Below are 22,957 nucleotides of genomic sequence, written 5' to 3'. Positions count from 1 at the left end.
TAGCTTGTCATTTCCAGGCAACAATATAAAACACAGATCCCTTTTAGATGCTCTACATCTGCAGTGGAGTTTTTCTGCCTTGATATTTGAGCCTTTGCTAGGTTTCCAACTTAATCCTATAATCCCCAATGAGCAAACAGGCAAAAATACCCACACTATATATATGTAGTAGTCCACCATCCATTTAAATAGTCTAGAAATGTATACTTTCCAGTACTAGTTAAATGCAGTAGTCCATGACTATTGCTTCACACTGTGGCTTTAAAATATTAAGTACGCAAGACTGAACTTTGTGCTTCTACTTTATGTCTGAGCATATTTCATTACTTGTCATTATGGAAGTATTCCTTTAAAAAAAAAAGCTAACCTTGAGGCTTTGGTGAACAGTATTTCCCATGGATTTTTGAAATGTTAATAGCAGCTGATTGAAATGTCCCACCAGAACCACTATTTGTCCTCCAAGACCAAACATGCACCCACCCCACAGGGCAAGAAGCTGCTTGGGGGGTGGGGTGCATTTCAAGCAGGAAAACAGCACGGAAGAAATAGTACAAGTCTTCCTTTGTGCTACAGTTCCAATCTAAACTGAGTCCCTCTCTCCAACACAACTGTCATTAACATTAAGAATGCTAAATGATCCAGCTCATGGATCTCCTGAATCATACCCAGTTGCCCCTTGCAATATGGAAGCATTTTCTGGTGCTGCCAGCATTGCATTCTGCAAGGTCTCAGTGTGTGCTAGGGAAGTAGTAGCAGTTACTTGAGTCAAGATAGGCTGTACAAGAAGAGTCATCCAAAGCTTTCAGAAGGCTGACAAAGGCCTTCTGTTCCCATTGGCCTTCCTTTCTCACTCTGACCCCACCCCCGAAGTGCTGGCTGTGGGGCAGGAAAAGCTAGAGGAAAATAATTCCCAAGGAATTATTGGAAGAACCATGTCCTTGGGTTAGAATGATATAGAAAGGAGTACTGAAGGCTCTTTCCCCTGAGTTGGTGACTTGTGAATCAACTGAATTTGAGTCTTCCATGGTGTGACGCTGGGACATGGACACAGGGCACATGACAGTCAGCTCTCTACACCACTGCCTAATTTGGGGGCTGGAATGTATGTGAGTGAGTGAATGCATAAATGAGTGTATCATATTTGTGATTATCTGTGGATGCATCTGAGTATATGAGAAAGTGTGGGTAGGTGCCTACCACTCATATATTGCCCCTGGAAGGTCAACCATAAGGAAATGGGGTCCTCAGGCTGAGAAAGTTCACTACCCTGGATTAAAGGGTAGTCTGCTCCCTTAGACATTTTAGTAGTGGGTTAAAGAAAGACCTTTGAATTCCCAATTCCCTAACTGCAGTTAGGCTTGAGGAAAAGCCTTCCATTTGTTCAGAAGGCTTTTTTGAAGCCTAATTGTTGCAGGAGTGGGCAGATTCTTCCTGATGATTGCTGCTGGTTTAACTTTCTCTCCAACTGCTTTCTTCAGTAACCATTCTTCAATAACCATTATGTTTTTGTGTGCACATATATGTGTAGTTGTGGTAAGTATGTGTGTATTCTGCCCCAATAGTTTGCATAGTCCCCAAATGAGCTCAAAAAATCTGGAGACCCCTGGTTATTGTCTAATTCTGTCATGTCTGTCATCCTTTGATATATGCTTATTATACATTTTACAATGGAGTATTGGGCTAGAAGAAAAAGTAACATACTCCCTAATTTCCGCAGTTTAGTAATATAGTATATGTGTACAAATCACACTGTCTAGTGGAAATACATAGTTTTACCTCTCAAGAGAGGCAATTTATCCAGTATTTCTGGATCTCCAAGAATGCTTCATTGCTGAGACTTTCCTTGTCACATCCCTTTTATTTATCTCTGTGATATATTAATATGCAACTGCTATCCCATCCCATAGACACCTGTCAACTGGCTTCAATATTTCTCTGTGCCAGATTCAGCATTTCTCTGTGTATATTTGGTGAATTTTTTTAAAGCAGCCATTTGTACCTAGCAGCAGCTTTCTCCAGACAGAAACTTTAAAAGTGAACAGTTGGTACTGTAACTTTAACATTACATGAAAACATTCAGTACAGAGGAAAAGAAATGAAAATATATTTCTTATTTTATTAATTGATTTAAAGAGAAAAATGCATTTTTTTTAAAGAACCTTAGCCTAAGCCACCTTTGCCCTAATCCCACCTGTGATGCTGTGCACACAGAACACTGCTTCTGCATGTGTATTCCCAGCAGGATGAAAAACTGTGTGCATAAGTGGCACATGTGGTTCACAGCTGGGGCTATACATGCAGTACTCTATTATAAAAGGTTAAAATTCCCATTTCCAGCTCTTCAGGAAGGCTTGTAGAAGCCTGAATTCATTCCTTCATTTTGTGGAAATTGCAGTTTGGCGAATCTAGTAGAAATGTATAGAAACACTATAAAAGAAAAATGAATAGTACCTTACATGCAAATTTAAAATAACCATTGTTTTCAAAATAATCATGCTGCTCTGCATTAGAGGAATTTATTATTTTATTTTACTCTAAAATTAGTCACTTTGTTTAGCAAATATTTATTGGCTTCAGGTGGGGAAATAACAGCAAGTAGATTTGTAATTGCAATTGGGGCATGTAGGATTGTTTATCAACATTGCCAGCCTAACGCTTGTAACATTTATACAAATGTTGGAAAGATTGTTCTCCAAAATTAATTTTACATATACATTTTGGAGAACATTCTTTCCAACATCAGTACAGTTCCCTGACTGAAAGGCCTGTGTGTGCACATCAAAACTGTACATATCTGCACCTTGCCATATCCATTCATTTCAGTGGAGGGAATGGATATTTACCTGAAAATGAATACACGTGCAGATCTACTTCCTCCCTTAAATTAAATAGGGAATGATTTCTGAGAGGGTGAACATTCTATATACACAGCATTCTATGGTGAGATCGCTGGTTTGGGAGGTGATTATAACTGAATTTTATTTTATTTGCAGGAAATGCCAGCTACTCTGATTGTCTCTAGTTCTTTGATATTGGAATTCCAAGGATTAATTTCATCAGGATTTTTAAATTATAATTTCATCTTCCAAATTTTAAAATCAGAATGCAAATCTATATTCTGGCTATAATATTAGCAACCATGGACTCTTATTGATTTAAGCAGTCTGCTTTGTCAGAAGTACATATTGGATTTTTACAGTGTAATAGATTGTACTAGATAGTCTTCAGTTCCCATTCCAGATCTCCTATTTTATTATTTTATAATATGATACATATTGCTAACGAATAGCATATTTTAAACATACTAATTAAACTTTTGAAAAGAGATACTAAGTTTGGGGATGGGAAAATGCAAGGCTGCACTGCACCTTGAAATTCCCCAGGTGTAGACGAGAGACGTGAGTGTTAACACTCAAAGAGGAACTATTGGCAGCTGCCCATGTCCCCCAAAAGAAAAATTCCTTGAGCACCAGGGGATGACGTTAGTTTCTTCAAAGATGAGAAAGGCCACAGGGCCTGTCTTCTTTCTCCCATGCGTATATTGAAAGTGCAGAAGATTCTGCCAATGTAGAGCCACTAGCAGTATCTATTTCTCCTGGGAATAAAGGAGTTTGAACTAGAAGTCCCATGACAGCACCTTGGGACTTCTTGTTCATGAGACCTGTGATCCTGCTAGAAAGAGACATTTGCAATGTCACTAAGCTGGCAGACACTAGAGCAGCAGTAGAGGCTTTCCCCATCTTTGGAGGAGCCATTGTCTGCCGCCACCACCCCACCATACGTTTTCTCCCATTGGAAACGGGGTAGCAGGCCGGAATGGTAGAAGTGCAAATGTAGGGGTGGGGCTGTGTCTGTCTTGACTGCTCTTTTTATTTGTGTGAGCAGATCAGACAAGCCTGCTAAGTGTCCAATGTCAACTTTAGAACATGCCCCAGAAACCTTTGCAGCATAGTATAAGTAAGTTTCTATATCAAGCAGGTCTATGTCAAAAGTATTTCCTGACAGAAGAACGCAGAATCCAAAACACTGGGTTAGATAATTTCAAATTATTGCCTTAGGCTTTGCAGTATAAAAACAATTACTATTGCTCCAAAGTGTTTATGACTTTCTATTATTACTGCAACAGAGGAGGCCTTGGTGGTAAATGATAAACTTGGTTGTAAATTTTTGTTCAGGAAGCTCATTCATGCATATAAATACATCATAAAAATTTGCATTAAACATTATTTAAACATGCTCATAACGTGTTTTTTTGGCCCTTTTTATTTAAATCCCCCTTTGTCTTGTGTTCTGTCTGTGCGCACTGATTGTTTACTGTCTGTTTTTGTTTGTTTGTTACAATTTTTATCACATAGGCAAAATGCAGGATGGGAATATGGAGAACAACCAGAATAAAGGTAACCTTCTTTTATATTAAGGAGGATTTTAAACATCTACTTGAATTTAGTTCTGCAAGTATAGTATAAGGAATATCACCCCCGCAAAAAAAAAAGTACCTCAAAAGCAAACTTTTTAATTTTTTTATTCCTATGACAAAAACAACACTGTAAACAGTCCAGCCTTTTTCTTGCCTCCTTTAAGCCTTCATGTTGGAATAACCAACCATGGGACGCTGATAGATTCCAACAACTTGGAGCTGTCATATCCATCTTACCAGAAGGCTTCAGTCAACTGCATCATCATGAAAGCTTCATGGAGCTATGCTCACACAACCTCTCTTTTCTAGTGCTGCTTCTGCTGTTTCACTTCTGCACTCTCCTCCTTAGTGATATTCTGTGGTTATGACTGTGAAATGCTCACATAGGGAGCACTGTCCGTGCCACCTTGAAGGTATTCTGTGCCAGTGCTAATATCAAGTTGTGCATAAAGAAGGATTTGCAACTTGCGGCTTAGAGAATATTAGTGTATTGGACTTTTAACCAAGTTAGGCTGAAATCCTGCAGTGCTGTGTGTGAATGCAGGGAAGCATGCACCCAGACAGAGGTTGTAGTCACTGCATAGCTAAAGAGCAATACACTTTTCAGATGGGCATCAGGTTGCATCTGTGTAAAAGTGGTTGCAGAAGAAACTTCAAAAGCACTGCCAGGGCACATGTGGTTCTTCACCACAATAGACACATAACCCTTGTAAGATTTCAGCTAGTTGTCAAGCAGTGTGTTTCATCTTTTTAAAATAACAACAAATAATATTTATTTCCTGTGCAAATTATTTAAGTGTATATTCCCTGTGTAAATTAAAAATTAGAATTCTCAAAAGGTCTTTACTTTGCCGAATAATATCGTATCTATTTTTCCAATATAACATTTGCCGTCTACATTTGTCTAACAGCAGTTTCTTGACATGTTTTTCTTTGCAGAATGAATATAACTGGTATAGAACAGTTGAACACATTTGTTTTCCTAAACTACATAAGATAGATGAATAACGAAGAAGATAAAGCCCATAAAAATACATTTTTAGTTCCTCTTAGGAATTTCAAAATACAGAAATAACACATACAGTCCTACTTGGTGCTAAGCTAAATTGATTATGTCTAACTATTCTTGATAGATCTTCTAAACAGTGTACGCCATAATATACTATGAGTAGTGGAAAATTTCTCCAGAGCACCACCATTAAATTTATGTAAGGCCATAGTTGTGCTTTTGCACATCTCCCTTCAGTTTCAGCTGGGATTGCAGAGGGGAAGTTTGTAATATATTGTGCCCTATAGCATTTTTATTATTGCACCAACTTGAATAAGCAGCGTGAGACAGACACACAGGGATGATGAAGAAATTATAGTGCAACTTACAGCTACCAGCTTTCCTAACCATTTGAACACTTGCCTTTGCTTTTCCTCATATTTCTTCATGTTTTCAGTTTTAATTATACAAAAAATGATTGTTTTTTGTTGCTACTTCAAATGCAATTGTAATTGCATATATTTTTGAGAGTGGTTTAGAGCATTAAAAGACTTTGAGTAGGTTCTCAGTTGTGGTAGTTAACATGTTCTGTGTATAGCTGGTATTTTAGTACTTGATGTTTATCTAAATTTACAAGGTGGCAAGAGGCTTTGCTTCCTTTTAACTAAAAGAGAAAATCTTCACACTGATCTTCAGTGTCTAGCTGGAGTGCTCCTACGAATAACTATGGAAAGATGTTGTGCTATAACATCTTCCAGTGCTCTGCCTCTTCAAAGTTTAGTTCTTCATAATGTTAGGTAAGCATCACCCTCCGAAAAGATTTCAGCAAAATTTACCCACCCCCCTGGAAGTGGCAGAAAGATAACCGCCTCTTCCATAGCGTCTCTATGTTTCTCTGAGTGTGTGAGAGAAGAGGTTTTCAAAATTGGTAGGCAGGGCTCAGCACAATATCTTTTATTAGGCATTTTTTCTCCTTAATATCACTCTCGGGGGAAATGGCTTTAAAGATGGCTGGATGGCTGAGGCAAGGGGGAGAATTTGGTTTCTTGCACTCATTCTGTAGGGATGCGGTGGTATACACATTTCTGCATGCAGTTCTGCCGTCGTGTCTAGGCTGACTCCTGGGCTAAGTAAACTGAATATAAAATCAGTATCTTAAATCTATTCAAGAACTTTTGTTCCAAGATTTACCTTGGACAAACTCTACCACCTCGGAACATGTGCAAGTGTAAAAAATGGTACATGGAGAAGGAGTAAAGCACCTTTCCCCCCTTCATTTCTCTGCTCAAAATTGCACTTCCGAAGGCTGCTTTCCTCTTTAAAGAAATGGAGGGAACTCTTAGGGCTTGTATAAATGTGTGATGTCCAGTTGTGTCCCCTTGCAAAATGAAGGCTAACAGAAAGGAAAGGTACATGTTTCTCTCCACACGATTTATTTAAAGCTCTCTGCAGGAAGATAGGAGAAGGTTTTTTTCTTTTTCATATACTGAATTCTTTGTAAAAACATACTGCAGTTGTGAGACTTTTGACTTCTTTGAGCGTTGGAAAATTAAAATGACCTTGAATCTGTGTGCACTACCACCACCACCCTCTGTAGCTCTGACCTTGCCCCATTCAGTAGCAAGGTATGCTGTGAACTTGTAAGTCTGTTTGCTTCAACACACATACACATACCTGATGGTTTCATCTCTTATACAGTGGTACCTCAGGTTACATATGCTTCAGGTTACATACGCTTCAGGTTACACACACCGCTAACCCAGAAATATTACCTCGGGTTAAGAACTTTGCTTCAGGATGAGAACAGAAATCGTGCTCCGGCGGCACAGCAGCAGTGGGAGGCCTCATTAGCTAAAGTGGTGCTTCAGGTTAAGAACAGTTTCAGGTTAAGAACGGACCTCCGGAACGAATTAAGTACTTAACCCAAGGTACCACTGTGCTGATCACTGCACTCTGCAGGTGAGGGCCTCCTGTAGATATCATCTTACCAGGAGATCTGTTCCACACAATATAGGAATCCAACCTTTAGCATACTGGTACAGTGGTGCCTCGCAAGACGAAATTAATTCATTCTGCAAGCTTTTTCATTCTACAAGTTTTTTTCGTATTGACAGTTTCCCGCAGGAATGCATTGGCGGTTTTTTTAAAAAAGGCGCAAGACGTTTCGTCTTGCGAAGCAAGCCAATAGGGAAATCCGTCTTGCGAAGCAACTCAGAAAATGAAAAACTCTTTCGTCTTGCTAGTTTTTCGTCTTCCAAGGCATTCGTCTTGCGAGGTAAACACTGTATTCTCTTTTTGGCATCTATGGAATTGCCACTTACCTGGAAATCCTGGGGAAGCCATGGTTTGCAGTCATGGCATGACTGCTACACAGCCCAGAACCATTGTATTTCCATGGTCATTGTGCGAACACCTGTTGTGGGAACAACACTCAACCCAGGGTCAACCCAGCCCTCTCGTCAGCCAGCAGGTGAACTGGTTGACGCCAGAGTCACACCCACTTCCTTTGCCAAAACCTACTTACATCTGTAATCAGTAAGAATTGTGGCCTACTTCATCCCAACTACCGGTGTCATGTGTATTCCTCATTGGTCTGCCTCTGGCTGGGTTGCATGTTTCTATGCCTGGGCACAGAAAGACTTTCCTCTTTCAACAAACCTTTTAAGTAGAGCTCTTTCCTAGTCTGCAGCTTTTTCAAATTGTTTTTAGATGTTTAAATTGTTTTGTTGCTTATGTCTTTGCAGCCCTGGACTCCTTTGGGAGAAAAGATGGGATACAAATTTTTATTATTAATAGCAATAATAATAATAATACTACAAGAGTTCTCGATAATAGTGTAGTGTTCTCTATTATGGGGAGGCTTGTTGGTAGGGATGAAAGGGTCTGCCAAGTTCTTTCAGTTCTCATCTTTATAATCTTAAATTCAGTTTTCCACATTTCTGCAGCAAGTGAATTTTACAAACAACAGATCATCATGAAAAGCCTTCAGTTTTTTGTGCATTTTTCCCTAATTAACACAATTTGTACACAGTTTTGACTACTGTACACATTTTTGCAAGCAGTCTCTCCTAATATAATGCCCTTTTCTATGCTTTTTTCATGAATGTATTCATTCACTCCCAATATATGTGTTTTTATAAGCATTATTTGGCGGGAGAAATGTATCACAAAATTCAGATAGGTGCAAATTTTGAAGGATGGCTGTGTTTCAGTTCTCATATTGTTTTGGAAAGAGTGAGCTTGATAAATTATGCTTTAAATGCAAACTGAATCAAATTCTTCTCCCATCCCTACTTGTAAAGCATGCTGCAAACAGACTCAGAAGTAATCGTCAGACCTTGCCTCTGAATAAAGGAGGTGGAGTAGGTGACGCTGGCATCCGGAGGCAATTTAATTATATAATTCCGAGGAGGCTTCTGATGTAAAAAAAAAAGTTAGATAGTTAATTATATAGGTCATAAATCTATCATTCATATCCTGGTCTCAGGATATAGTGTGAGTGCACATGAAACCACTTTTTGCTAAAGTAAAACAGGTCTGAGTCTGGTAAGTACTTTGGAAGGGGGATGACCCCATGTAGGCCACTTTGGGTCAAACAGCAGAATAATAGTGTGATATAAATGCAAGAAAAAACCTTTTTTAAACTTAAAAGTGAAAAACTGCTATAAAATCAACAGACTCTCATTCTAGAGAAGGGGAGGCAGAAGCAGACCTTTGTGTATGTTTTCTAAAGTGCTTTGTAAATTGAAGACTGGGAAATGGTTAGACGCTTACAATCTTATCAAAATAACCCGGCATGTCAACTGTTCTAAGGAAAGCAGTGGTGCAGAAGCCAACACTGAAGGCCAGATATCTCATTTTATAAATTAAACATCTGAAATAATGCTACGGTTCTTAAATAATTTCCCTCCTTCTGCACTGTTAGCCAAACAGCAGGATGGTGCTGCTGCAATGGAGATGCAGCCACTGAAGAGTGCTGAAGGTGGAGATGGAGACGATAAAGACAAGAGGAAAGCGAACATGCATAAGAAAGAAAAATCTGTCCTCCAAGGGAAGCTGACTAAATTGGCTGTCCAGATAGGGAAAGCAGGTATGGTGTACATTTGATGGGGTAGCCTATTGTCATGAGGAATGTACTAGAGAGTTTAGACTAATTGCCAGCCAGATCTCGCACAATAGATAAAAACCATTTCCCAAAGCCATTCCCTTTGTCACCTTTTTTTTTTTGTACATGGAACCCGATTAGCACTCTATGGGTTTGCCCTCCACACTCAAAGCATTCAAAGCAATTGTAGTGTTAAACACATTTCTTTGGAACCCAATGAGACTCCGTAGGTTCTGCTCAATTCTGTGTAGTGATAAGAGTCCAGTGCGATTTCCCCAAGGTATAGCTGAGCTCAAGATCTCGAAATATCACATAGGACGCTGCCTTACGCAGAGTCAGATAATTCTCATAAGTAGTTTTGATGGGCTGTATGTATGTGTGATTCTGGATCATGTCTCCGGGCTTCATAGTTAAGCTGTCAGACACAATAATGATTAAACTGAGATTTTAACACACACAAATGTTGTAGCATGATGTCTTAAATACAAATATATTTTTCACAAATATATTTTTCACAAGATTTCCACACACACACACCCCACACTTGCTATAGTAAAAGTTAACTTTTTTTGTCTGTTTCAGGTTTGGTGATGTCTGCCATCACTGTCATCATCTTAGTATTATACTTCACTGTTGAAAACTTCGTAGTCAGCAAGAAGCCATGGCTGCCTGAATGCACACCTATCTATGTTCAGTATTTTGTTAAGTTCTTCATAATTGGTGTTACTGTGCTTGTAGTTGCTGTCCCAGAAGGACTTCCACTTGCTGTTACCATTTCCCTCGCTTACTCTGTAAAGGTAAGCAACAGTCTTGAAACCAAGATTTTTTGCGTAGTTATTTAATTTGTTCAAAGATTACTTAAAAATTGGTTTACTGTTTGGTAAGGTAAACAGGACTGCATGTCAGTGTAATTTTAAAGGTTTTTCAGAATGCTAATGTCTTCAGATCAAAAGTGTAGCTGAAGAGTAGAATAGAACAGAATAGAATAGAAATGTTGACATTGTGCACAGTAGAATATTTCTCTAGAGGAACTTCTCTCACTACTGTGGAACTAATAGTTCAAACAATAACATGGGTGGGCTTTACTTAGGGGGATCTCTTTAAAGAAGTGAATGAAGCAATTGGACTTGGATAAAGAGACATGGATTCCCACTTAAACTGAAGCACCTCAGGTGCCATTGTGTCAGCCGTTTTGCAGTTATGGGGGGAAAACACTTATGCTAGAATAGCTCAATTTCCAGTAAGGTATATCTACATAATTAAATTATTCTACATTGGTAGGCTTTCAATATGCATGAATAACATAACCCAGTAAATAATGCAGATGCATTTGAATGGGAACCCAAACACCAAAGCAGAGTCTGAAATACAATTCACAATGAACTTAATTGCCTTAGGAGAGCAGATCTCTGTACTGTGTGATGAGGGTTTCCTGTGCTAGTTTGTATGGAGTTATGTACGGGACTGGTACTCATTGTGGTGAAATGTAATAGAGTTTACTGTCTATTTTTTTCCTCAAAGAGGATTTTTTCAGGGTGTTGGTAGGCACTTATTGTTGTAACATAATTCCTGTTTTTCCGCAAACAAGTTCTTCTTCTTCTTCTTCTTCTTCTTCTTCTTCTTCTTCTTCTTCTTCTTCTTCTTCTTCTTCTTCTTCTTCTATAAATTGAAATTACCACTTCCTCTCTTTATCTGCTCCCTTAACATGCTTGCTTATCACCTTGCATTACTTTAGCCTGGTAAAGCCATCAATTACACATGGCAAAATATCTGTACCTATATTAGAAAACTGAGTGTGCAATGCACATCTTCCTCCTCTCATCCTCAATTTGCTTACACAGGCCAAGGAACACTCAGATGTATACAGTATTTATCATTTGCTATTCAGCTTTGAGGTCTCTTAATATTCCCTGACGTCTTTCCCCCAAGGATGCTTCTGAATTTCCTTTCAAAGTTATTGTTTTAGTGGTTCCCGCTTCCCTTTTCCTAGATTGCGGAGCTGTACCTATGAATGGGTTTTTTTGCCATTTTTCCTGGCTTGGATTTCCAGAATTTGTAAAGACTGCTGTCTATACTGATGCCTTCCTGCCATCACAATGCTTAATACCATTCTTAGTAGCTTTAATATTCGGCTTTTTAATACAGTTCTGAAACACTGTATTAGTTTTGTTATTAGATTATATAAACACAATCTCAACAACAATGACATATAGACAAACAAAAAAAAAGGCTGGTAATGGGAGGAAGGCATAGAGAGCAGCAAGAGCTACCATAAACATTCATAATAGAATGTCTAGCTTAACATGTGTGTTTCTCTGAGTTCCATTCCTGCCTTTCTCCTCCCCCCTCCCTGCAAATGTTTCCATTACAAGTAAGGATCAGTGTTTGGGTGGAGAGCTCCACTGAAGTCTAAAATACCAGAACCTTTCCATTCCAAGAAATGTAAATGCAGTGGTGTAGACAACTGTATGCTGAAAAGCAAACAAAGAAAACAGAAATGACTGGGGTTTTTTAAAATGTGCATGATCACTCATGCACACAGCTTACCTAAATGGAAAAGAATAATGGAAATGGAAGAAATGGAAAGTTCAGCAAGAGCAAACTGTACATGCACTGTTACCAAAATTAATTATAGAAATCCTTAATGTAAAATTGGAAGATAAGTAGAGTGGAACACAGGACAGAGCCATCTGTAGAATTACAAAATGGAATGAAAGAAATATGTCCACTCCGACTTTGGTTTAATGCTTTGTGTGGGTGGGTGAGTGTATCTTTCAAATGAATTTCAGTATTTTTGTACTGATGTTTGAAAACTGTAGCCAGATTATATTGTTCTTGTTCTGCTGATTGTCTCATGTGCCTAAAAAAAACAAAAAAAACCCCCAACCATTAAAATATTGGCAGATACTAAGTCACATTAATCCCTCATTTACAGGAATTTTGTAAAAATGCATTTTGTGTACCTGAAGTTTCTATTTTTTACAAGTGCAAATGGGATTTTGTGGAAAGATTAATCCATCTGCTCTACTTAAAAAATGCTTATGCATTTAATTAGCATAATGGATTTTCAACCTATTTACCAAAAATAGGCTTTATTTTTTCTTCTTTTTCAGAAAATGATGAAAGATAACAATCTGGTCCGTCATTTGGATGCGTGTGAGACGATGGGTAATGCTACAGCCATCTGCTCTGATAAAACAGGGACGTTAACCACCAACCGGATGACAGTAGTACAAGCGTACATTGGAGATACCCATTACAAAGAGATCCCTGACCCAGATTCCATTCCAGCCAAAATTCTGGATGTGCTGGTTAATGCAATTGCCATCAACAGCGCTTACACTTCAAAAGTTCTGGTAGGTAGGCTTTGATTTCAGACACTAAAAAAACATTTGGGGAATCTCTGTCGATTCTCTTTCCACTGTAATAAAAATGTTGTTGTGTGAAGGTTTGGTGAAAGTAAGAATAACTTGAAAAAATCTACATCTATATGCTTTGTGGTTTTAAAAGAAATGTTTTGAAAACTATTCTGTTTTGTAGCTTACATGTGCCATGCCAAATTTTCATGAAGTTGATATTTTTAGGTAAGAAGTGGACTTATAAGGAATGTCAAAAGGCCCCCAAAGTCTATTAACTTATCTTTCACATTTTTTGTCCCTGTAGACAGCGCAGATCACTATTGCATAATTCAAGCAAGTCAGGGTTCATATAGTAATAAATAATGATAATGATGAGGATGACATTTGCACAATACTTTCCACTGTTCGCATGCACTACTTACTTGTAATCCTAACAACTAAATCAGTATTATTATCCTTCTTATTGCACATGAGGGGATTGAGGCTTACTTTATGCTGGCTAGTAAATATGATCACACACACACACACACACACACAATCTGTCTATCCAGACAAGCAAGATGCATTTTCACAGTTCAGAAACAGATATCCAGCCAGGCAAAAAGCACTCAACAATGGCATGGAGCGGGGCAGGTGAAAGGTGGGCGTGGCCTAATCAGAGTCCTAAGGGCTGTATAGAATAACTGCAGGGCTGCATCAGATTCCTACCCTTTGAACTAGATGAATAATGATCATACTGTTTTTGTATTCCATTTTGCTTAAAGAGGAATCGGTTGAAACTATTTATTCGTTGTGTGGCTAGAAGAATAGTTTCAAGAAGAATCTGTAGTTGAGAGTTCTGTTTGTTTATTTTGCCATATCATGTTTATTAATTTTACAATAATGATTTCCATTACAATCTCTCCCCTCATATTATACATTTTGGCTTTTTAGGGCCATGACTTCCTTCAAACCTTCCTTGTGATTTTCTATCTTTCATTTCAAATTTCTGCATTTTCACTACTTAACCATTGCTTTAAAATCAAAAACATCAGAGCATCATATTTTCTTATTCTTCTCTGCAGTGATTTTTATACCTTTCCTTAAAAGCTTCTTGCAATCCTACCAACGTGTTTGATTGACTACAATTGTCTTTCAAATAATTTACAAATTTAGTCCAGTCCTTGATGAACTTCTGGTTCCACTGTTCTCAGATTCTTCCCGTCATTTTGGCCAGTTCCTCATTAACTTCAGTTGCCATTCTTCCTTTGTCAGTAATTCCTTGTTTCCACTTCTGTGCTAATAAAATTCTTGCTGCAGTTGTTGCATATAGGAAAAGCTTAGTATCTTGTCTGTTAATGTCTGTACCTACAATTCCCAGTAGAAAAGCTTCCAGTTTTTTTAGTATATGTGTATTTCAACATTTTCTTAATTTCATTATATATCATATCCCAGAAGCATTTCACTTTCTTACATTCCCACCACATATGATAAAAGGTACCTTCTTTTTCCTTACATTTCCAGCATTTATTATCTACCTTATAGAGTTTGGCTAGCTTCACCGGTGTAATATACCATCTACATAATTTTCATCACATTTTCTCTTAAGGCATTACACGCTGTAAATTTTATTCCTTCTTTCCATAATTTCCCCCAATCTTCTAACTTTATATTATAACCAAAATCTTTAGCCCAATGAATCATTACCGACTTTACCTCTTCATCTTTCAGATGCCATTCCAGTAATATTTTATACATTTTTGACAATGTTTTATATTTGTTATTCAATATTTCAATTTCAAATTTTGATTTGGTATTTCCAAATACATTTTTTTTCATATCATCCTTAAACATCTCATTAATTTGGTAGTAGTGCAACCAATCATTAACAAATCCTTTCACCTCTTTGTATGCTTTTAATTTCCATTTATTGCCATCATTTTTGAGTAATATTTCATATGTTACCTAATTTTTATTCATATTTATTTTCTTAACACTCATAGCTTCTAACAGTGATAACCACCAGGGTGTTTTCCTTTCTAATAGGTTTTTGTACCTGTTCCATACTTCATAGAGAGACTTTCGGAATATGTGATTTCCAAATCCTTTATCTACCTTCGTTTTATCATACCATAAATACACGTGCCACCCAAATCTGTTATCATGGCCTTCTAAATCTAATAAATCTATTTTTTCCAATAATATCCATTCCTTTAACCAACAGAGGCAGGCTGCTTCATAATACAGCTTCAAGTCTGGCAGGCAAAACCACCTCTTTCTTTACAGTCTGTTAATAGTTTAAATTTAATTCTTGGTTTCTTCCCCTGCCAGATATATCTTGAAATTATCTTTTGCCAATCTTTAAATATTGGAATTGATTGAAACAAAAACAACATCTTTGGTAGCACATTCATTTTAATTACAGATATCCTACCCATTCATTCCCACACTTCCAAGTCTCTCCTTATTTTATTCCACACCATTATATAGTTATCTTGAAACAAATTTATATTCTTTGAGGTTAAGCAAATTCCCAAATATCTGAGAGTTCTGTTTAGCCCTTTCCTTACCCATTTTTCTACAAATGCTCCTCTGGCCATTTAAATAAAAACTCTAGCCAGATTTCAAGACCAAATTTCTGTACGTATAAAATGCCTATGGAAGAACTGTGGGTTCAAGAGGGAGTAACAACGTTCTCCCCTACTAATGTCTTCTGTGAGCCTATATTTGCATTGAGTCAGGATTTGGGAAGTGACATTTGCATAAATAATATCCAATTCTATCCTAAGAGTCACTGATAAGAATGGAGTGGGGAAATCCTTTGTAGTATTAAAATTGCAGCCTGGAAATTAAGAAAAGCTGTGGCACAAGGAACTACAATGTCAACTGTTCTTTATATATGTGTTTTCAAGGACAAGAGAAGTGGCATGTATTTCTCTACAGACTAATAGTTTTTACTATATATGTACTTTTAAAAATAAAATTACCCTTCTGTTTTCTGAATCCTAAGAGCACTGTGAAACTTTGAAGGCATTATAGCTAGAAATGTCTATATTCGATTTTGTTTCTACTTAATGTAGCTTTGACTTACTATTGGGCCTCTGGGAAGCCCATGTAATTCAATATAATCTGACTATAGTAGTAGAGTTTCTTATAGCCTCATGCTTTCTTTGTCCTGCAGACATATACATGTGAGCTGTAGACTATTTAGTGACTGATGTGTAACATATCTATTGAAACATATCATATTATTTCAAGGTGCCGGTGAAGACAATCAAAACATCTGAATAGCATCTCCTTTTGTCTACAGGTCAAATCACTATGATAAAAGGGGAAGAACAACCCAGTTTCCCACACGGCCTTTGCCTGTTTAGCTTGCTCTCTCTTCTGCACCTTTTCTTGGAAACTAACAAGCCAGTTTACAGTAGCAAACAGACTTCCTTTTCCTCCCCTGCTCTGGGCATAGGAGGTGGATGAGAAGGCAGGCTAAGCTTCAATATTACTTAAGCAGTTACAGTATGGCATACTGCAGGAACTGCAGCCCATAGATGCCAAAAAGCATCTGTAACACCCACCCAAGTAAATTCCATGCTTGCTCATTTCCCACTTCAGTTTCTCTAGTGATATTTAACAAAATTTACATATCACTTGACTGTAAATAAAATGCATAAGCAGTTAAAAAATAAAGCAAACATTAAGGGCAGAATTCAGCTAATCTGTTCCACAAGCAGAGGTCAGCACAATGAATCCTGCTACTGTAATGGGACTTTTCCCCATGTCTCCATTGGCCACATAAGATTCCCCCATTTAAATACATGTGGCTTCAAATACAAAAAGTAAATAGTGTTGTTTTCACATCTACTCAAAGAGTGAACCTAAGCTATTGGGTATAAAATGATACCATACTATACTGGGCTTGCACGTATGTAGAGAGCCAATCATCTATTTGCCCATGATCTAAATAGAATTTTCAAATGCCCTGCTTTGCTGGATTTGTGACTGGGGCAGGCATAAGCTGATTGTTTAGGGAAGCTTTTAATGTTTGATGTATCACAGTATTTTAATATTTTTTTTGAAGCCGCCCAGAGTGGCTGGGGAAGCCCAGCCAGATGGGCGGGATATAAATAAATTATTATTATTAGGCTTCATCAGTGGCATCTAGTGAGATGTATAGTTTGTTAAGTGTGCTGGGAATTGTAGCTCTGAGGGGGGATAAAGCCTTACAGTTCTCAGGATTCTTTGGGGGTTGTGTGTGTTTGCAGTAAATATATATATTATGTGTAGGACTAAGCTGTGTGTATGAGTATATGTGTGAGGATGAGAGCAATATATTTACTTAGGGATATGAAATATTAGTTGTTTTACAACATTGAACTAAACTAAGATTTTAAAAATGAATAGTGGATTATTGTATATTTAGGCATATGAGAGAAGCTATCACAGTTATCGCGAGTTCAACAGCCTGGTCTGAATGCACAACTTTATTGTCTCACATAACTCTTCTGATCAGGATTTATGGTTAGGACAGTTTTCTAAACAATTATTTTCAAAAATTCCAGGTAACTTTGTTTTTACATTGTTTCATGTTTCAGCCTCAGTTTAGATCCATATTTCTTTTCATTTTTTTAGTTTAAGTTTATTTGGCATCTGTAAATACTTGGTTACAAAGACTCTATTTTAATTTGAATGGTGTATACAAATAATAATAATAATAAAAACTTTGATTGTTGTGCACTTTAGACCCGGGGCAGTCAGCCACCATGGCATTCTGGTACAGCTGATACTCAGCCTGCAAGCAAAGATTTATGGTATGATTAGCATAGCAGAAATTGCAGGTGGAAATAAAATAATAGCTTTCATTTTAGCAGAGTTAAATTTCTTTTATTTATTTGCTTTAATTTTGAGAGTTAATAAACATGAAACAGCCTAAAATAATTTCATTTTAAAGTGTAAAGCAGATTCGTTCTCACTACAGATTGCGGACAGTAGTCTGCAAGGAATCTGGCTTGGCAATCAGATGGTTTGTGCTGAAGCATTCCAGGATAGGAAATGTCACTGCCAATTCTCGCCACCGTATGCTTTATTTTATTACATCATGGTGAGATTGGGGGATCTGCAGCTGTTCTAGCAGGTCTCTTCTGAAAATTATTGTCTTTTCTTATTTATACTTACATTTACTCATGTACACTCAAAACAATGAGTATCTTTTATTAAAACTTACTTTAAACCACAGCAGAAATGCATGTCCCAATTGGGAAGGAGGACAAGCCTGCATAGAGTAAATATGTCGGTGGATGCAAACAATTATTTAGATTATGGTTAGGTCAGACCTGGGCTGGATCTAGACACATCAAAAAAGTGTTTCAGAAAAACGCATTGTAAACCTCAAAGTGCAAAATCACATTGGTGAAAGACGGAACTCCACAGCACCGTCTGGTGTCACAATATTATAACACATATAAAACGCTTTTTCTTTAGTAATGTAGCTGAGTCACTGGCCTTGAGGGGTCACACTTTTTATTCTTTTGTTAAGAAGTTACAGTTCTAAAATTCTTTTAGAAATTATTTGTCATGATGGTTAAAACATATTATCAGAGGAAAATACATTTATTTTGAATGAATTTTATAGCCTTTATTAGGTTGCTGAAGAGTAGGAAAGGCAATTTATATGGGGGGACTGTTGCCTAGGTACTCAGTGTGTACAAAATTCCAAGATGATCACATCAAGGGTTTTGTTACGTTTTCTTGAATACAATTTACTTCATTGTATTGATGTAAATTACATTGATACCTTTACGGTGCAAGGTGAATGAATGAATCAATAATAAACTTACTAATGCTCGTTATTATCCCCAGATGGAGAGCTCAGACCAAGAAATAATGGCTTTCCTCAAATCCAGTGACTCCACCCATCACTATAATAGGGTTTCAACAGAGAACTTGCAGTTCAAAGCTCATGCTTTTAACAAACACAGTAGATAAGCTCTCTTTCATTCTGTTAATATTAAGGGTCACTGTTAAATAGAATTGCAATAGAAGTAACATGTTATTTTAAACATGTTATCTGGATGTGCATCTCTTGGTGCAATTTTTTTTAAATTTGATTTTTATTATTATTTTGTTGGCCGCTTTGCATTATGCAAGGAAAGGGAGAGGGTGAAATGTCTTTATTTATTTGAATTTGTGTGGTAAGTTAAGATTTCCAGAGTAAGACGCAGATGACAAGTTACACATATTTTGCTCTTACCTTTTTTCGTTTTCAATGGGCTGCAGAAGCCTACAGTTGGGAGCACAAAACTGGAGTGGGGGACAGACTGCTCTTTTCTACGCCCTGTCCACACGGTGGAAAGCAGCATCCGGGAAAATTTTGACTAGAAAGCCTGCCTGAGAGGAAAGGTTAGGCAGCTGACCTGGCCCTCCACAAGTGCTCCAATCAAGATCTCAGACTTCTGCTGCTTTACTAAAAAATAAAAAAGGGAAATATCGGAGGGAAAGCTGCACATGCATAGTGTGGTTTTATGTAAGATCTTTATGCTGTGGGGACATGAAGGAAAGTTTGATATCCCAATTCTTTCTTTCTCCTTAGCCACCAGACAAGGATGGTGGTCTACCTCGCCAGGTTGGCAACAAGACAGAGTGTGGATTGCTGGGGTTTGTCTTGGACCTAAAGCAGGATTACCAGCCTGCCCGGAATCAGATACCTGAAGAGAAGCTCTACAAAGTGTACACATTTAACTCTGTGAGAAAATCAATGAGTACTGTCATCAAAATGCCAGATGAAAGTTTCCGAATGTACAGCAAAGGAGCTTCTGAAATTGTCCTAAAGAAGTATGTACTTAATATTTGCTTTGAACATGTCACTAAATTTGGGTATGCGCGCGATCCAGTTCTCATTATTTGGTTAGTTTAAATCTTACTAACACAGATTGACAGATGCGCACACAGAGACCTTAAATGTACAGCAAGACAATGGAACATGTTTTTACATTATCAAGTGCTCTCCTGTGAGATGCCATGTATTAGGTGATTCCTAAATAAGTCCCATGGAAATGAATGGGAGCTAAGGAAGAGCACTACTGTGTATGCATAGCTGCCATTCATTTAAGTGAGAGGTAGAAAAAATTCCTGGCAGACGTGGCACATGTCCTTTTATCTTATTTACCACAAAGAGGTAAATTGTTATTTTTCTGCTTCCAGGAAAAAGTATAGATTAATTGATTGAATTGAATTACCGTATTTTTCGCTCCATAAGGCGCACCTGACCATAAGGCGCACCTACTTTTTGGGGGGGGGGGTTTCAAGAAAAAAAAATATGCGGCTCTTGGGGGCTTTTGTGGGAGGTGGGGGAAGTGAGAGAGCCTTGCTCTGTCCCTTTCCCCACCTCCCGCAAAAGCCAGGGATAGCCGCGCGAAGCCTCCCCAGGGCAACGGGATGAAGGCTCCCCGCTGCCCTGCGGAGGCTTCGTGGGCTACCCCAGAGCTGCTCAGGAGCTTGTCGGGGCTGGCGGGGGAAGCCCGGGTTTCCCCCACTGCCAGCCCCAAAGAGCAAGTCGGGGCTGGCAGGGGAAGCCTGCCCCCCCCCCAGCCCCAGGGACCACAAATTCGCTCCATAACATGCACGGACATTTCCCCTTAGATTTTAAGAGGGGGAAAGTGTGTCATGGAGCGAAAAATACAGTATTTTAAGAATAACAGCAGCACATTTCAAAGTGTGTATTATTTATCATGAATGGATGAGATGGACGATAGTTCTCACTGTTACTAATTGGCTTACTATGAGTGGCTTGCTAAAAGTCTGATTCAGGGCTTGTTAAACTTAAATTCAGTTCTTCTAGGTTCAAGACCAATGATTTTTAAACACTGAACCCCTCACATTATTCAGACTACCTTTGTTATGCATTCAAGGCTTCTTCTCTGTCTTTGTTCTAACATTTATTAATTTTTTGCCAACAAAGAGATGTTATAATTTGTTATTTCCACCGATAGATCTAACTAGAATTTCATCACCCATTTGGCTTAGGAAGGTACCAATCAATTTGCTACTTATTAAAATTAATGCTATATCTCAGGCATGTTGAAATCTTTATTCTTGGTATCTAGTAAATTGTTTCTGAACTGTAGAATTGCTGCTGGTATCCTTTCCTTCCAGGTGTTCTAAGATTCTTAATGCAGCTGGCGAGCCTCGCATCTTCAGGCCTCGTGATCGGGATGAGATGGTAAAGAAAGTGATTGAACCTATGGCCTGTGATGGATTGAGAACTATCTGTGTTGCTTATCGAGACTTCCCCAGCAGCCCTGAACCAGACTGGGAAGATGAAAATGACATTCTATCTGACCTGACCTGCATTTGTGTAGTTGGCATAGAAGACCCTGTAAGACCAGAGGTATGCTAAACTTAAGCCCCGATCCTAAACCATCCTCATTTGGATTAAGTTCCATGAACTAATAATACTAATTTCCAAATAGGTTTTAGGTGTAGAATGTTAAAGCACTCACATTATTATTATTATTATTATTATTATTATTATAAAAAAAATGTACTTCCTACAGTTCAGTTTTTGAAAGCAATTCTTTGTACTGCAGTGTGACCAAAAATACACCAGGTTGTATCAAAAGAGGCCCATTCATGCAACATTCCCACCTCCTATTTTTTGCTTCCATTCATTGTACATACCCATTTACTCCTGAGGTCTGGGGAACCCTGTGGAATGGTCAGTGTGCCGTTGAGGACTGCAGCTAGTATGAGGAAGAAGGAATTGGTAGGTAGAAACAGGTCCAAGCAAGTCTGCACATAGAGATGTTTCTTTTTAAAACACACACACAAACACACATATTTTAGCAGGTTTGAGAGTAGTACCAGAAGACTCATCCTTTGATGCACTGTTTATATATTGTTGCACAACACTCCAATCTCCAAGTGGTGCGAGATTCCAGAGGTTGCAGGTGCTACTCCAGGGTTCATGCTTCCTTTTGGAAATGAGGCACAGCAGACACTGTGGTGTCTTAATGATACTTGGTTTCTTTACACACATATACAACCTAAGCCTACAGTGGAGGGGTCCACAGCCTTAACACCCCATGAGGGTTTTGTTTCTCCCATAGCCATAGCCTTGGATTCAAGCAGAGATCCACGATGGCTCTCTCTCTCTCTCTCTCTCTCTCTGCTTGCTGCTCTTCCTCCAGGTCACATCCCTGTCCCCAAACCTCTCATCTCTCAACCCTAAACTGATAACAATACTGTGGTACTCTTCAGGTTACATACGCTTCAGGTACAGACTCTGATACCCAGAAATAGTGCTTCAGGTTAAGAACTTTGCTTCAGGATGAGAACAGAAATCGGGCTCCGGCAGCGCAGCAGCAGCAGGAAGCCCCATTAGCTAAAGTGGTGCTTCAGGTTAAGAACAGTTTCAGGTTAAGTACGGACCTCTGGAATGAATTAAGTACTTAACCTGAGGTACCACTGTATGTTCACTTGGGGAGCTTGTTTATTACAAGACATGAATGGGTACACTTGCTATGATGATTTTTGATACCATTACTGATAATGTATTAACAAACAGTAGGTGGTTATAAAAGGGCTACATGACTTGTTTTTCCATTCCATTATGTGTCTGGTATATCTAGATGAAATGTCTTCCACTCCAAACAGGTTTCGGCTCATTCACTAAATAGCTTGTTCACTGGATGAAATGTTGCATGGCAGTTTGAAATAAAAATATTGTTTTTTAAATTGATAACTTTTTAAAAAAAAATATGGAGCTCCTAATTTCATCCTCCCAACAGTTTAGTTGCTTCAAGATGTGATCCAAAGGGCACTTCAGCAAGCTAATTCAGTATTCTTTACCACTGTATCCTCCTGGACCATTTCTGTCAGTTGCTGTTTTGCAGTCTTTCCATTCCTACTTACAGCGTTGGGTTCAAAGAATAGCATTGGTTTTTATGTGTCCACCTTCTGGTAGCTGTGCTGTGGGATGCCACAGAGCGCTATTCTGTTCCCAATGCTGTTTAATATTGATACAAAACTGCTGGAAGCAGTTGTTAGAATATTTGCTCTCCTAATGTCAGCATGCTAATGACACCCAGCTCTATCTTGCCATTACAGTCTGAAGC

The 22,957-nt window shown here is 38.3% G+C and overlaps 1 protein-coding gene across 16 annotated transcripts in view; it reads left to right on the top strand.

Annotated features, from left to right (window-relative positions):
* ATP2B2 (ATPase plasma membrane Ca2+ transporting 2) overlaps window positions 1-22,957 on the top strand; it is a 361,419-nt gene that overhangs the window by 291,274 nt on the left and 47,188 nt on the right. For 13 of the 16 annotated variants that reach the window (XM_083429097.1, XM_083429087.1, XM_083429088.1 and 10 more), the window contains 6 exons: window positions 4,356-4,397; window positions 9,331-9,495; window positions 10,093-10,307; window positions 12,624-12,866; window positions 19,435-19,676; window positions 20,997-21,231. In XM_083429097.1, coding sequence (XP_083285223.1) covers window positions 4,356-4,397; window positions 9,331-9,495; window positions 10,093-10,307; window positions 12,624-12,866; window positions 19,435-19,676; window positions 20,997-21,231 — 1,142 coding nt within the window. The remainder of the gene's footprint in view (window positions 1-4,355; window positions 4,398-9,330; window positions 9,496-10,092; window positions 10,308-12,623; window positions 12,867-19,434; window positions 19,677-20,996; window positions 21,232-22,957) is intronic. The other 3 variants (XM_083429090.1, XM_083429100.1, XM_083429093.1) reach the window with 1 other exon arrangement.

This window comes from Podarcis tiliguerta (genome assembly GCF_965153285.1).
Source record: "Podarcis tiliguerta genome assembly, chromosome: 2".
In the NCBI taxonomy this organism is placed as follows: Eukaryota; Metazoa; Chordata; class Lepidosauria; order Squamata; family Lacertidae; genus Podarcis; species Podarcis tiliguerta.
This window is presented reverse-complemented; position numbering and strand designations above follow the sequence as displayed.